Below are 16407 nucleotides of genomic sequence, written 5' to 3' on the forward strand. Positions count from 1 at the left end.
ATATATACGTGAAAAATTAATTAAGAGCTCTATACCTCACATATGTAGTCAGTTCTATTCGAAAAAGCTTCTTACAAAAGCCTGAATGTGTTCAACATGACTGGTATACAAGGGAACAGTAACACAAATTCAGTGCATGCTTAAGCACTACTTCACCCATAAGCAGTGCGAGGACTAGGGTGAGGCAAGTGAGATGCCTAGGGACCCTAACAGGGAGTGCTTCCTTAAATTTTACACCCTAGGTGCCTTGCTTTGTCTCACCCTCGTCCTAACTGAAACAAACACTAGATATATGTGGAAAACTTCCCAGCTACACTGAGCTGCACAGGTATGCACAAAACATACATTTTAAACATCAACCTACATTCTCCATGTGTGTTATGAACCACACTCTCCACATCTGGTGTTACAACTTCTTGGCAGATTTCGGATAACCCTCCTACCATTTCACAATCCCACTTCAAGCAAATCTCACCTTTTTCAAAATAAAAATACCATATTTATTACAGTATTAATGTATTTCTTAACCATTTAAAATGTGTAAAACCATGCTACCGTTAAGTATCTTTTTTTAAAAAAAATGGGTCCCTGAAAAATTTTTTAAAGCTCTGTGCCCCAACCCTATTTTTCCCATATGCCCTGTGGGTTTTATTGCATGATTTTGCATATAGCACACTTTTAGGTACACATGCTGCATTACAGCAGAAACTTACAAAAATAAATTGTAGTTGGATTAAAAACATAAATGTGAAAGCAAAAATAAAATTTTTAAAAAGATACAGGAGAAAATCCTCATTACTTCAGAATATAGGAAGAGTGAAGACAAAAAACAAAAAATCTTAAAGGTAAAAGCTGATAAAATTGCGAGGTTAAAATGAAAAGCTTCTGCTCAACAAAGGCACCAAGTAAAGAAAGATATAGATTGGGAAAGATACTTATACTGCCTATAACCAACAAAGGACTAGAACATGAAAAACTCCTTTAAATTAATTTTTTAAAAAAAGAATGAAAAAAAAAAGGGCAATTCACAGAACATCAGAATGGCCTCTACACATATGAGATGTTCAATCTCATTAGCAATGTGAAAAATACAAATTAACACCATACCACATCATTCTCATGAAATTGGTGAACACACAAGCACATGTACATGTGTCAATAATATTAAGTGTGGAGAAGATGTGTAGTAACTGCAACTCATAAACTACCAACTGGGATATAAACTAGAATCCTCATTTTGGAGAATAATTTGGCAATATTTATTAAAGATGAAGATGTGCATACCATAGAATCATGTATTGCCATTGCTAAGTTTTACCCTACAGAAACTCTTGCACATATTTACAAGAATACAACTGAAGAATACATAATGCAGCATAATTTGCAAATGGAAAATTGGAAAAAAAACCCAAAACCAATATTCATTATTCCTACCCAGAAATACTACTCAAAAACTAAAATGAAAAATACTACATGTACTAACATGGATAAATCTCAAAACTGCAATGTTGAATTAAAAAATATAAGCTGCAAAAGGCTACATGTAACACAAACATATTAAGATAACATAGATATGCACACACAGTACAACTATATAAAATTTTTAAACATGCCACAAATAATATTATTCATAGATCCATGCATATATATTAAAAATATAAGTAAAGAGAATAATAAAAATCAATTTCTGGATGGTGGCTCCCTCTGGCAAGGGAGGTAAGGGGTTAGAATTAGGGAAACATGTACAGGGAGATTCAACTGTATCTGTAATGTTTTATTTTTTTAAACTAAGAAAGGTGTACACAGGTGTTTTGTTATTTTTTTTTGTATTCTGTTTTCTGAAATATTTACTATGACTAATATGTTTTCTATTTAATATAGGATAATAGTTTATATATATATCTTCATATGCATGCACAAAATGAAATGGAGTCAAATGTACAGACTATGAATAATGTTGCAGTCAACAAAGCTGATAGATTCAGCAAATGAAAAGAAATTTCAAGCATAAAAATAGGATAAAAAATATGTACAGCAAAATGTATAAAATGCATAGCTTTAGTTTTATTTTTTAAAGAAATTTATAATTTTCTATTACCTCATATTTATCTTTTATATTACCTCTTCCAAATCCAACAGATGAATTTGCATTAGATTTGAACAAAAAACTTACATAAGCTATGAAGAATTTTCTTTAGAAAAACATGATTTATTTGATTATTTCCAAATTGATCAAATTATGATTCTGATATATAGTAATGTATTCATTTTCAAGAAATATTTCCTTTTGGTAACTAACGCCTAGTAAGTAAGCCAAAAAAGTAAAAATGCCTGGCTGACATCTCATAAGAAAAGAAAAGCACTAAGTACAGAAAGTAGAGATTATTACCCTTGATATCTGGGAATAATATATATATAAGCAATAATATAATATAAGCAAATCAATCAAAAAATCCTAAAACTGACAGAAATACTGATTTTGAGCTGATCAAGCTTTAGTATCAAATATTACATTAAACTATAGACTTGCAACCATCTAAAATTCAAGTAAATACTAATGTGCAAACATCTAGATAGCCCAAAGTACAGAGTAGTTATTAATCGCTTTATGATAAACAGACTAAGTTTCTTACAAAGGAGTCTATACCTTATAGATGAAACTAAAGGTGAAATATTTCTGAATAATATTGAGCCATCTGACTGTTCCCATATAAAAAGCTATGAAGCAAATGTACCAAAATATGCTCAAGATCATTTTACTTTTGACTGAGGCCTCTGGCTGTGGCTTAATCACTGTCATTCCCCTCTGTTTCAGTGGATTACAAGGGATTTTATGACGATGCCTCACACTAGGTCACGACCGATGATTCTCAAACACTACTACATCAATATGAAAATATTTTGATCATGTTATTATCTGAGTTCAAAAATTACTAAAGAAAATTTCATGGAGATTAAAGATCTATGGTCTTCAATAAATTTCTCAATTCCTTTAAAGATGACCCACAATCCTCCAGCATGTCTCCATTTAGCCTTCTCTATTTCCAACAATTTGCCAGTCTCATTAAGTCTCTAGCCCATTAGGCTGAATAGACAGCCTTGCTGCTTACTTTTCAAGGAAGTAAAAGTCCCAACTTTCTTACTCTTTTGTTCCACACCTTTATCATACCTGATTCCCTTATATATTGTGGAGGATATAACCCTCCTTAAATCCAAGGCTAATAATTTTTGTTCCTAGTCTTTGGATCTAATTTCCTTCTGCCTCCTTGGAGACTTACGTCATGAACATCCCCTATTCCCCTTGTTTTTCCCTGTATCTTTTCTCTCTTTTTTTAACTTAGCATATAAGAGGGGCCAACTCTTTTCCCCATTCCCCCCACATTACCTCCCAACTCACATATTCATTTCCTCTTCTATCTACCCCCATTTTTCTGACTTGTCCCTGCAGCCAAGCTTTCCTCAACCCTCACTTGCTCTTCAAACTAGCACAACAGATCTTCCTACCTCAATGGGCTCTCAAAAAGGTTCTCAGTAAGTTACCAACGGCCACCCTAACAAATCCAAAGGATCCATAATTTTATTACCATATCAATGCTTTTAAAAATAATCTGTGATTCTACCTTTCTGGATGGGAGGAATATATATATATATATATATATATAAAATATTTGTTATATTATATATTATATCTAATAATAATTAATCTGATAATATAATTAATATTGTCTTAATATAACAGTAAATATATATTACATATAATTATATATGTAATTTAACAACATTCTCTTCCTCTGCTTAAATGTTAGTATTCCACAGAGCTGCTCTCAAATTTCTTCTTCTCTCAACTGTTAATACTCTGAGTGATACTGTAACTCATACCAATGATTCCGAAATTTGCATCCCGAGGCCAGTCCTCAAGTTCTTTTTTTTTTTTTGCGGTACACGGGCCTCTCACTGTTGTGGCCTCTCCCGTTGCAGTGCACAGGCTCTGGACGCGCAGGCTCAGCGGCCATGGCTCACGGGCCCAGCCGCTCCGCGCCATGTGGGATCTTCCCGGCCCAGGGAACGAACCCGTGTCCCCTGCATCGGCAGGTGGACTCTCAACCACTGCGCCACCAGGGAAGCCCTCAAGTTCTTTTTTACTCATGAACAAAATAAGTATTTTCAAAGTGGGGGCACCTTTTGGTAAATGTCAGATCTTTGCCTATCAGGAACTTAGCAGAAAAGCACACCCAATAGCAATTTGTTTTCATGATTATTTTTGCCTATAAATTTTCTTACCTCCTGAAATGAGACTTAAGTAGATGTGAATTCTAAATTTACTGTAGAAAAAGTACTAGACCAAAGTTCTCTTTCTGACATTACTTGCTGTGAGGTCTTAGAGAAGTTACTCAATGCTAAACCTTTAGATTGTTCATCTTAGAAATGGAAATACATTCATTCAAAAAATATTTACTGCAGGTCTACTACATATATGCTATTCCGTATGCATTAGTTGTTAGCAAAATAGCCAAGAGCTCTATGTTCATGGAATTCAGAGTCTAGTGGAGGAAAGAGACAGTAAATAATTAAGATGTAGTAAAATACTGTAGTAAGTGCTGTGACACATAGGGAGCTATGAAAGCATAATAAAGGGGTCCCTATTTAGAATAAAGGAAAGCCTTTTTGAAAAAATAATATTTCAGCATATGGACAGGAGTTATTTCACGAAGAATAAGATAAAAAGCTATCTAGACTGAAGGAACAGCACGTGCTAGGGCCAGAACAACTTCGGGAGTTAGGTATGCTGGAGGAACTGACTAAATGCAGTTGGAGTTTATGACAAAGGAAGAAGAGATGCTAGATAAGGTAGGCTGGGGCCAGACTACATAGAGCCTTTAAGGTAATTAAAGATTTTATCCTAAATGCAATGAAAGCCAATGAAAAATATTTAGAAGAGATATGATCTGATTTACATTTCATGATGACCACTGGCAGTATCTCACAGGATTGTTGGGAGGTTCAAATACTCATGGAATGTTTAATAAATCAAAAACTTACATAAAGTTATGGGTACTTCAATTGTATGGTGCTAAATATTCTAATGGCATCAAGAAAGACAATTTGTACTGTGGTCTGGACAGAATAATCTTCAATGGCTCCAGAGAAGTGGGGTCAATTTTAGGACCCAAAATAAATCTGAGTCAATTTTAAGACAGTTCTCAAATGCAAAAAAGCTACTGTAAGAACTAAAAAAGCCAGGTTGTAGGTTTTTTGTTGTTGATTGGTTGTTTTGGGGGGATGGTAGTGGGGAAAGATAGGAGAGTCTCAAAAGTTGTTTAGTGTTTTTATACACACTAGAAGCAAATTTAAGAAAGATATAAAGGGGCCAATAAATGACTTAGAAATAGTCCTAAATATACAGACATTTAAGAGCAGTACAGGGAAATAGGGAAATCCCTAAAGCTGGATTTAGAAAACCACAGAGCTAGTGAATGCATAGTTGTGTTTTTTTTTTTTTTTTGGATTAGTACATGTTTATGCTGATAACTTTCAGATAAGCAGTTCCTTCTTAACTGCCTAATACTGACATAAATATAATGTTTATTTTTTCAAAAAAATCCTACCTTTTTCTTCTCAAAGTAGACATAATACTGTCACTCTTTTACAACTAAGAAGATACATAAAAATTTCAGCCTAATCCAATGTAGCACACTTAATCTGAGAACATGTGTAACTATTGTGCGTAGACTTAACAGCATAAACAATTTTGGATATTAATTCACTCTATGACTAATCCTCTCATTTAATAAAATACTGTTTAAATTACATGAGTTGCAATAGCATAAACCATTTTTAATACTAAAAGAGATATTAATAGTATCTAGTATTTTATTTGTTTTTTTGATGTGGACCATTTTTAAAGGTGCTATTGAATTTGTTACAATATTGCTTCTGTTTTATGTTTTGGTTTTTTGGCCACAAGGCATGTGGGATCTTAGCTCCCTGACCAGGGAACGAACCCACATCCCCTGTATTGGAAGGCAAAGTCTTAACCACTGGACCAGCAGGGAAGTCCCGTATGTAGTATTTTAAATCGTCATAAACTAGATACCTCACTGAATTTTTTTTAAGTACCACAAACTAAAACTCATCAGTAAAACATAACCAAAGAAAGCTATGAAGTTCCTTCAAATAAACCATCAAATAAACCAAATAATCATCCCTTTACATCTTAATTTTTAGATCTGAAGTGTTTCCAACCTATTTTCTGCTCTGCACATTAAATTCATCAGTTGGCAATAACTAATTTTTATGACCTCTTTTTATATCTAAACTAAGAAACAAATAAAGAACTCAGGAAGGAGGCCAAGTAAGATTGTGAAAGTGAAAAGAAAACCCACAGAATCAGAGAAAATTCTGCAAATCATCTATCTGATAAGGAATTTGTATCCAGAATACAGAACTCTTAAAACTCAATAATAAAGAACCAAATAACCAAATTGGAAAATAGGCAAAGGATCTAGACAGACATTTTGCCAAAGATATACAAGGGTCAATAAGCATATATGAAAAGATGTGCAACATCAATAGCCACTATGAAAACTGAAATCAAAACCCCAATGAGATACCACTTCACATCCACCAATATGGCTTTAATCAAAAAGACAGGCAACAACAAGCATTTCAAGGATGTGGAGAAACTGGAGCCCTCATACACAGCTGGTGGCAATGGAAAATGGTGCAACTGGTTTGGAAAAGAGTCTATCAGTTCTTAAAAAGCAAACATAGAGACTCGGCAATTCCATTCCTAGGTATACACCCAAGAGAAATGAAAACTTATGTCTAGACAAAAACTTGCACACAAATGTTCACAGCAGGATTATTTGTAACAGTCAAAAATTGTGAACAACCCAAATGTCCATCAACAGATGAAGGAATAATTCAATGTGGTGTATCTATACAATGGAACATTTTTTGGAAATAAAAAGAAATGAAGTACTGACACATACAACAAAATGGATGAACCTAAAAAACATGTTAAGTGAATGAAGCCAGGCACAAAAATCACACATATTATATGACTCTATTTACATGAAATATCCAGAAGGCAAAATTATAGAACAAGAAAGTAGATTAGTAGTTGCCAAAAACAGGGAGATTTGGGTAGAAAAGGGAGAAGGGGAGACTGCTAATAGGTATGTGGTTTCTTTTAGGGATGATAAAAATATTCCAAAATTGATTGCGATGACGGTTGCACAACTTTGTGGACATACCCAAATCCAGTGAATTGTACACATCAAGTGGGCAAATTATATGATATGTGAATTATATCACTATAAAGCTCTTGTAGTTAAAAAAAAAAAAAAAAAGAAGAGAGTGAAAGGGCCATAGATCTGGATGGAATTATTACGGATGATTTTACAGAGATTGGTTTTGAAGAAAGTGAAAGTCAGGGCTTAGTAAAATGTACTGGAAATAATATGAATGATGTGTAAAGTCCTATAAGGTAGGAACACGTAAAGACTTTGCAGGAAACGGGAACCACCATCTGTATCAAAGAGCTATATTAGTTAGAAATGTGACTGCTACGACTAGAATGCTAAACCAGAAAGACCTAGAAAATTCTAGGGGTTCCTCACATGGATAACTAGATGAATATGGTGTTTTACTAATATGACAAAGCTGTCGCTTCTTGATTCTAATACTTTCAAGTATTCATCCCTCAAAAAATTGTTTCCATAAATGGCTATGGCTTATCACACATAGGCAGGCAGTACAGTTTAAAATGCAGGCTTTAGAGTTGACTGCCTAGGTCAGAATCTCTGCTCTACCACTGACTGAGATATTACCCCATGCACTTACCTCTGTACCTCAGTTTCTGAATCTGTAAAATGAGAACACTACCACTTATTTCATACATGCAAAAAGCTCTTAACCTTATAAAAGAGTGGTAATATTTGTAATCATAGCCACAACTACACGGTACATATAAATACTTAGCTACATCTCTCCTGAGAATCAAAAGTTTCTTCTGCTTGATATCCAAAGTTATGAAAATACATTTTCCATCTATATCAAAGATAAATCTCTTGATTAAACTGTTAAACTTTGTCAAGCTGTTATATTGCTAAATAATATAAAGCAACCCAAATTATCAGGTCTCTAACCATGATCATTTAACCCTTATCATTCTTTTTTCTTTCTTCTACTTTTACTGAGATATAATTGACATATAGCACTATATGAGTTTAAGGTGTACAGCATAATGATTTCACTTATATGCACTACGAAATGATTACCACAATAAGTTTAGTGAACATCCATTATCTCATATAATACAAAATTAAATAGAAAAAAAAACTTTTTTCCTTATGATGAGAACTCTAAGGATTTACTCTAACAACTTTCATATATAACATACAGCACTGTTAATTATATTACAATGGAATACTACTCAGCCTTAAAGAATGAAAATTTGCCATTTGCAACAACATGAACGGACGTAGAGGGTATTATGCTAAACGAAATAACTCAGACAGGACAAACACGTATGATTTCACATATATATGGAATCTAAAAAATGAACAAACATAAAACAGAAAAGAGTCATAGATACAGAGAACAAACAGGTGGTTGCTAGAGGAAAGGAAGGTGGGAGGAAGAGAGAAATAGGTGAATGAGATTAAGAGGTACAAACTTCAAGCTGCAAAATAAATGAGTCACCGGTATGAAATGTACAGTGCCAGAAATACAGTCAATAATTATGTAATATCTTTGCATGGTGATAGATCATAACTAGACTTATTTTGGTGATCATTTTGAAAAGTATAGAAATATCAAATCGCTATGTTCTGCAACAGGAAGTAACATAGTGATACAAGACAATTATACTACAAAAACAACCAACCAAACAAACTCATATAAAAAGAGTGGGGTTACCAGAGGCAGGAGTGGGGGGAAGAGGAATTGGATGAAGACAGTCAAAAGGTACAAACGTAACAGTTAGAAAATAAATACATACTAGAGATGTAATGTACAACATGATAAATATAATTATCACCCTGTCATTCTTAATCTTTTTGTTTTTTACTACAGGAACTTGATGCTCTTTTTAATTTTGTCTCTAATGCTCCCAGGTTTTAACTGGCTCTCTATACTAAGTGAAGTCAGTCAGACAAAGAAAGACAAATATCAGATGATATCACTTACAGGTGGAATCTAAATACACGGATACAAAATGAACCTATTTACAAAACAGAAACAGATTCACAGACATAGAAAACAAACTTATGGTTTCCAAAGGGGAAAGTGTGTGTGTGTGTATGTGTGTGTGTGTGTTTTGGGGGTGGGGGGGTAAACTAGGAGAGTTCGTGATTAAAATATACAAAACACTACATATAAAACAGATAACCAACAAGGACCTACTGTATAGCACAGGGAACCATATTCAATATCTTGTAATATCTATAATGGAAAAGAATCTAAAAAAGAATGGATATATGTATAGGTATAACTGAATCACTTTGCTGTACACCTGAAACTAACACAACATTGTAAATCAACTATATTTCAATTAAAAAAAATAACAAAAACTGCCTCTCTAAAACTCAGAATAGCCTGGTCTCAGAGCCACATTGGCCTTTAACTTCTTTCACAAAGGAAGTCTTTTCTATGGCTACTTCTGCTAAACCATTTTCCTGAATCATGATTTTCCTGAACCACAAGGAATTATCACACTAATATGTGGGTCTTCTCAAAACTAAAAGGAGAGTGGAAGGGACAGCATTCTTAATTCTCCTCCTCACGAAGAGGAAAAAGTAGTCATTACCCTCCTTTTCTTTTTGGAGAGCTATAAAGAAACCATGCAGAATCTTACCGACAGAAGCAGTATTCTAGGCATAACCAAATATAGGTTAATCCTACAGAGGTTTTCTGCCTTATATTAGAATCTGAGCTTCTTCTTTTTGAGGAGCTATTCTTGATTGTTCCCTCAGATACATCATTTTAATCTGTATCCAAAACTGAGGTCACTTACTACCAATCAATCTCATCCTAGGTTTCTTTAGTAGTGGCTTCTGTGTAAACTGGATGATAAAGTTGAAAGGAACTATATTCCCTCTGTTTAAAGAATAGATGGTGAAAGAATCTGGAAAAATGACTTCAAAGGAATAAATATAAGATACAGAGTGTGAATTACAGTAGTAACTAAGGAAATGAAAATAAGAGGCACAAACCAGGCTGACATTACGCAGAGAAGGAAAAACTAGTAATCGTTGAAAAATTCTATATGGAGACTAAGAAGAAATGGTTTACTGCCTTATGAAATACTGTTTGAATTACATTTAAGTAGTGACAGCACAAAACATTTTTAATACTAAGGAGATACTGGTAGGACTTAGTATTCTAAATCATTATAAGCCAGGTATTTAAAAAACCAGCTCTGAAATCATCACACACCCGTAAAATGAGGTAAATAAGAGTACTTGCTCTTATTATATGGCTGCACATGTACAAAGCATTTAGAATAGTGCCTGGAACAGAGTAAGCATTCAATAAAGGTTCACTAGTGGTGGTATTATCACCTGTGAACCACATGCAAACCAACTGATTCCTCTGAGCTCAGACTTCTCATCTACAAGAAAGGAATATAAATACATACTTTGATCCTTATTTTGAGAATAGAACCAGATAATGCATGCAAACACCTCCACCAGTAGTTCTCAACCTTCCCTTTATCTCCCTGCCAATATATCTGATGGTGTTTCAATTCACTTTTATAATAATCATGGTTTTTTTGTAAAGTGATTCTCAAAGTGAGGAAAAATCACTCTAAACTCATGTAATAAAACAAATATATCTAATGACTAACATGGCAAAATTGATTTTATTAGCAGTGATGTTACATGGACTGTCAGTTTTCAGGAAGATGTTAAAGAGGTATCAATATGGTTATGTACCCTCCACTGTCTTAATTCAAAAGTGCTTTGACTTTGAAAATTCACAAAAAGTTGGTAAACATGGAACATAAAATACCAAACTTTCACATTTGCATTTTCTGTGTTGGGCTGTTCCTATGGATTCTTTGTTGAAAAAAAGTCTTATGTATTTGTGGTTTATTGTAAACCGAACACTTAAAATATGGGCAAAGTACTAAAACAAAATATTCTACAAGTTCTTCCTATCTGCTTGATATGCTGTTTCTGTAAAACTATATGAAAAGGGGCCATATGGCCTCTAACAATCGCTTATGATTACTGATAAACAATTAAAACCCCAAATCTAAATAATACATGATCCCAGTTTCTTTTGTTTAAATGTACTTTTGGATCAAAATAATATTTATTCTACATATTCAGTAAATAACCTATTAATCTTTAAACATATTTTAATTTCCAAAAGCAAGATGTTAAGATTTTCTACCATATCTAAACTGAACAGTCACAAGAAACAAGTGTGGGATAAAATGGAAGAATTCTGCTGCTAAATATAAAATAGACTCCATTTAAAGAGAAAAGAATGTCCATTTTTTTAAAAAGTGCAACACTTTAAAATGCATCTTTAAAATAAAAGGCAGCGTAGAACAATAATTTTAAAGCCTGAATTAAAGCCCCAGACTACCTGGGTTCAAATCTCAGATATATCAATGTGTGAACACCTCTTTGAGCCTATCCGGGTGAATTCCTATTCTGGCAAACGTGAATTAGAGCACATTCACATTCTAGTACCCTAGAATTGTGGTGATGAGTAAATAAGTTAACATATGTAAGTACTTCAACAATACCTAGCACAGTGTTTTTAAATGTAATATGATAGGTCATAGCCTGACAATTTTTTTCTTATTATACTTTCATGCAAGCAAGATTAATAACTGTCACAAAACTATTTTCTAAAAAGAACATCTAGTTAACACCTTGTATGTGCTAATAAAAAAAATGGTATGATTTAGGAAAAAATAAAGCCTGAATGTCACTAAGTAGATAAATGAAATCACAGACTAAAGCTCTGGATCTTCTTGGCCAAATAGGGTACATTAATCTTGGCTTCACTAACAACTTACAAGTGATTTTAAAACTTATGAAAACAATTAAATTAAATTTAAAATTAAATTAAATTTTCTCGATTTTAAGCAACTAAAATGTGAAAAATACACTTCAATGTCCCTATTTCTGTCCTTATTTTCATCAATTTACCAACACTAAAAAACAGTTTTGCTTTCTGGTTTCATTTCCTGCAAATGATGTAATATATACCCTATTTCAGTGGTAAACACTTTGGTACAACTAAAGTTAACAGTTAACAGTAATGTAAAAACTTCTCAACAAGTACACACTAAACAATTTGGAGTTCATATTGATTAATAGTGTCCATTTACATTATTAATTGATTCTTTGACTTAAGATTATTTTCTGTTAGTGTAAATCTAAGTTGCAAAAACATAAGGGACCATATAAAATAAAGCCTCAAAGACTTCTAAGTAAAAGAGTAGGAATGGAAGGAAAGCTCTGAAATTGAAATTAGTGTCTCTCCTATCTAAAAACCTGACTGATGTGATTCCCTGGCAGTTTATTGAGACAAAAACATTGTACATATTTTAAATGACTCTAAATGCAAATTAAAGCTACTCTCCAAAGTTACCTTATACCTACTAGAGTTATTTTATTAGGATTTATATAAAAATGACATGCAAAATTTAAAGTTAGCTTTGAACATACTTGAACATAAAAATTTGTGAAAATGATTGGTAGATGAATAACATTTAATAAAATGGGGAAATAAAGCAGTGATTTTGGTGGTTTGTAGTCATCTGTTTATTTACTCATAATAAATCTATTTTGAAAGAAATCTCCAAAGAGAGTATTCCATAACCCACAATATGCCTTTGTACATTTATTCATTTAACTATCATCCCCTTCAATAGGTTCCTCCATTCCTAATATACTTACATGCAATGAATTTTAACAAATTTTCCTTTTATCTTATCAGGAGAAACTACCATGTATCTGAAAATTAAGTTATCTTTCATTCATCCTAAGCTAAACAGTTCTAGTTCCTTTATTCTTCCTCTATAGTTTCTAAATTCTAACAGTCTTGTTCATGGTTTTCTGAATCTCTCCTTGGAGCTAAACACAGATCAAGAAACAGCATACAAGACCACTGCTTTACTCCATCTAATGCAGATCTGTGTTACTTTTATACCCAACCTTTTTAAGAGGTACAACTCTCTCGCATCAATTTTGACATTACTGTCACTATGAAGTCTAATACCAAACATATCATAAGGTTTGTTTCTCCTCATCTCAGACATGTGTAACTTATTTTCATTTCTAGAAGGTTAGCTTCCAGATAAAAATCATTCACCATTTACAAATAAACAAATTCATGTAGAAGCAAATTTTTATCCTTGCCCAGGTGTTAGCATTAATTACCAGAGTACTAAGAGGCAGTCCTTATCTGCAAAGTGCTCACAACATAATCAATGAACTTTATTCATCTGCATGCATTTCATTATAACATCAAACATTAGTATTAAAATTTCAAGAATAAACTCATGGTAAACCTACCATTTTTTCTCAATAGTCCAATCAGTCTTTCCAAGATAGTTATATACATATACCAAGACAATGTTCCATTTGCATATGGCCCATTTCAGCTATAAAATATAACAAACAGGATTTGCCCAAATACCCATAAATGACTAATCCAACTATTTTTTAAGACCTTAAAAAGAGAAATAACTTTTTAACAAGTTTTAATGAGTTCCAAAAACATGAACCCAAGTTACAACTAAATTATTAAATATCTTTACTAATTCTGTACTCATGAATACATTACCAAATTTGTACTTACGAAATTATTCTTAAAACTCTGAATCAAACTTTTGTTAATTCCTTTTTTGACAGGTTTCACCTGCTAATTCCAAGAAAACTGGCTCGCATCTAAACCAAACTATATAGTTTCTGCAGTATCCCAGTACCATCTTTTTCCTGCATTTTTTTCTTTAAATAAGAGGGAAAATCAATTGTGAGGATAAAAATTTGCACATTCTGCTGTTACCTAAATATCTGGGCCTCAGTTTCCTTTTCTTTAAAATGGAAGCATTGAAATGACGCAAATTTATGGACTTCCTGTATTTATTCTTTTAAATAGATCTTTTAAAATGATTTACAGTAACTTTGTCAAAAAATAAAAATGCTCAACTTTAACATTTAGTGCTCACAATACTCATATTGCTCCCATCATCCTGTAGTATCAACACCACCAATTATTACTCAGTATATCAAAACCACTACAACATTAAAGAGAATATCCATATACATAATATCTATATATTAAATTGTAGATTTCTATTTTATGGAAATCCGCATTTATCTTTTTATGAGGTGGTAATAGGCAAGGTAAATTAAGAATTTTAAAGTGTTCTTTAACAAACAATAAGAAGCAAGGATTGATTTCATCTTTAACAATCCACAGGCCAAGGTAAACATAAATGTCCTAGGAAATGTCCAATTTCCCCACAGTTATAAACATCTTAGGAACACTGCCATATGAACAACAATTATTAAATATTTTTTGCTGTAATGCAACAAGTATATGTTTACATCCTCAGGAATTTTTATCATATAAACATAGTATGCAGCCTAACAAAGTAGGAAAAAAGTACCAAGACTTAGATCAAAGTACTTAAATTCAAGTCCCAAGTCTGCCATCTACTAGCTTACTTGAAAATGATTCTAATACCACAGCATTTTATCAGAAATGGCGGTTATAAGAAGGTAACTAAAATTTAATGTTATCTCATAAATAATCTTTTAGAATATTTCACTGACTCAGGATAAACCCCTATAATGAAATTATTCTGTCCATTTCATAGATGAAGGTACTGAGGTGCAATGATTTAAAGTAACTTTCCTCAAAGTCATACTGCAAACTAAGTGGTGAAAAGGTAACCTAATTTGGGTCTAAATCTTATGTTCCTTCCACTAAGCCATATCGAGTAAATGAAAAAACACTCTCTAAATTATATACCACTGTTATGGTGACGATGAGAAGTGAAAATAACTTTTATTATAATAAAGAAGCGCATTATACTTCCTAATAAAACAGAGCACTTTGCTACATAGTCACATACTGAAGTTATTCTGAATACCACTTGATATGGCCCACAAATATTAAAATCTCCAAATACTTCCTTCAGTATTTTAAGTATATCCTTTCGTATTTTATAAGTTTGAACGTTAACAAGTGACTTAAGCCTCAAGTGGACTTATCTACTTTTTGCAGGCCTGCGTTATCCTTCAAACAGGAGGGAAGAGCTGCACTTCTAAGAGAAACGCTGCCGGCGTCTATCAAGCCTCCAAGGCACAAGACCACGTGGTACCACTCAGAAGCCTAAGGTTCCGTACTCCCCTCCCTCCTTTTGACAAGGAACTAGGAACTAGGGTTCCTTTCTCTTAAGTGGCGCCCTGACACATGCCACCTGTGTAGTACGAACCGCAAACATCCTGCAGCCGGCCTCCCGGAAGAATACGAGAATCAGAATAGGGAACTTGGAGGCCGACGATGCCGGGAAAAGAAATGACTAAAGAAGTAGAGGGTGAGATCTTGATCAGCTGCTGAACCAGGACCTGTCAAACATTAAGAGACTCACACCAACGAGTGTAACCTATCGTTCGGGAAGGCCTGGGGTGGGAGCGGCACTCCCAGAGGAAGAAGGACGAAGAGAACTGAACGAGCCACCGGCGCCGCCGCCGCTCCCCACAAGCCTCTTAGCATGCCCCGACGAGCCACGAACCCTGGCCCTCATTTCGGGTCCAATCTTTGCCCCAGCCTTTCGGGAGCGGCCAAAATCCTGCTGCCCGAGGCGGCCGCCGCCAGACCTGCCCGCACCTGTCACCATCGAGACACCAGCCCGCAGTTCCCGCCCAGTTCTCCACCACCCTCGGGCAACCACAGCCACCTCAACCCCTTTCCCTCACCAGGTGTCCCCTTTCCGGAGCGAGGTTTTGAGCAGCGTCGCGATGTCAGACCGCTGGATGTCCAAATCCGCCGCTCCGCCTTCCGCCATCTTCTTCCACTAGCGGTAGCGGAGGCGGCAGCGACGGCGGCGGCACGCCCCAGAGCATTGTGGGAATGGCGTCCCGCGGCCCCTCCCAGTCGGCAGGTCGAAACCAAAAGAGACGTAAGGTTGGGGGGGTGCGCCTCCGGAGAAGCGTTGGGCGGAGTGAGTGCGCCGCGGTGGTCTGCTGCCCCCCATCGGCTCCCGCCCGTCTAGCAGCTCGCCTCGGCCTCCTCCGGCCCGGGACCGCCTGGTTTTAACTCTCGTCTGTGGGGCCTCGATCTTCTAGCGCTTGAGCGGTGCCACCGCCCCGTCCGTCCTTGACTTCTGCTTTCCCCTCCCTCTTTCCCACAGACGCCTGAAAATCC

The 16407-nt window shown here is 34.8% G+C and overlaps 1 protein-coding gene across 9 annotated transcripts in view; it reads right to left on the reverse strand.

The window, feature by feature from the left end:
* USP15 (ubiquitin specific peptidase 15) overlaps positions 1-16202 on the reverse strand; it is a 141571-nt gene extending 125369 nt beyond the window's left edge. For 3 of the 9 annotated variants that reach the window (XR_003680306.2, XM_055085570.1, XM_055085571.1), the window contains exon 1: positions 15960-16101. Coding sequence is in view for 8 of the 9 variants with exons in the window: in XM_055085570.1 (XP_054941545.1) it covers positions 15960-16048 (89 nt within the window). In the remaining variant the exon portion in view is untranslated. Of the gene's footprint in view, positions 1-15959 lie in introns of all 9 variants that reach the window. The other 6 variants (XM_007105257.3, XM_007105256.3, XM_007105258.4 and 3 more) reach the window with 6 other exon arrangements.
* Positions 16203-16407: the final 205 nt, after the last annotated feature.

The sequence above is a fragment of the Physeter macrocephalus genome, chromosome 6 (assembly GCF_002837175.3).
Source record: "Physeter macrocephalus isolate SW-GA chromosome 6, ASM283717v5, whole genome shotgun sequence".
NCBI classification, from domain to species: Eukaryota; Metazoa; Chordata; class Mammalia; order Artiodactyla; family Physeteridae; genus Physeter; species Physeter macrocephalus.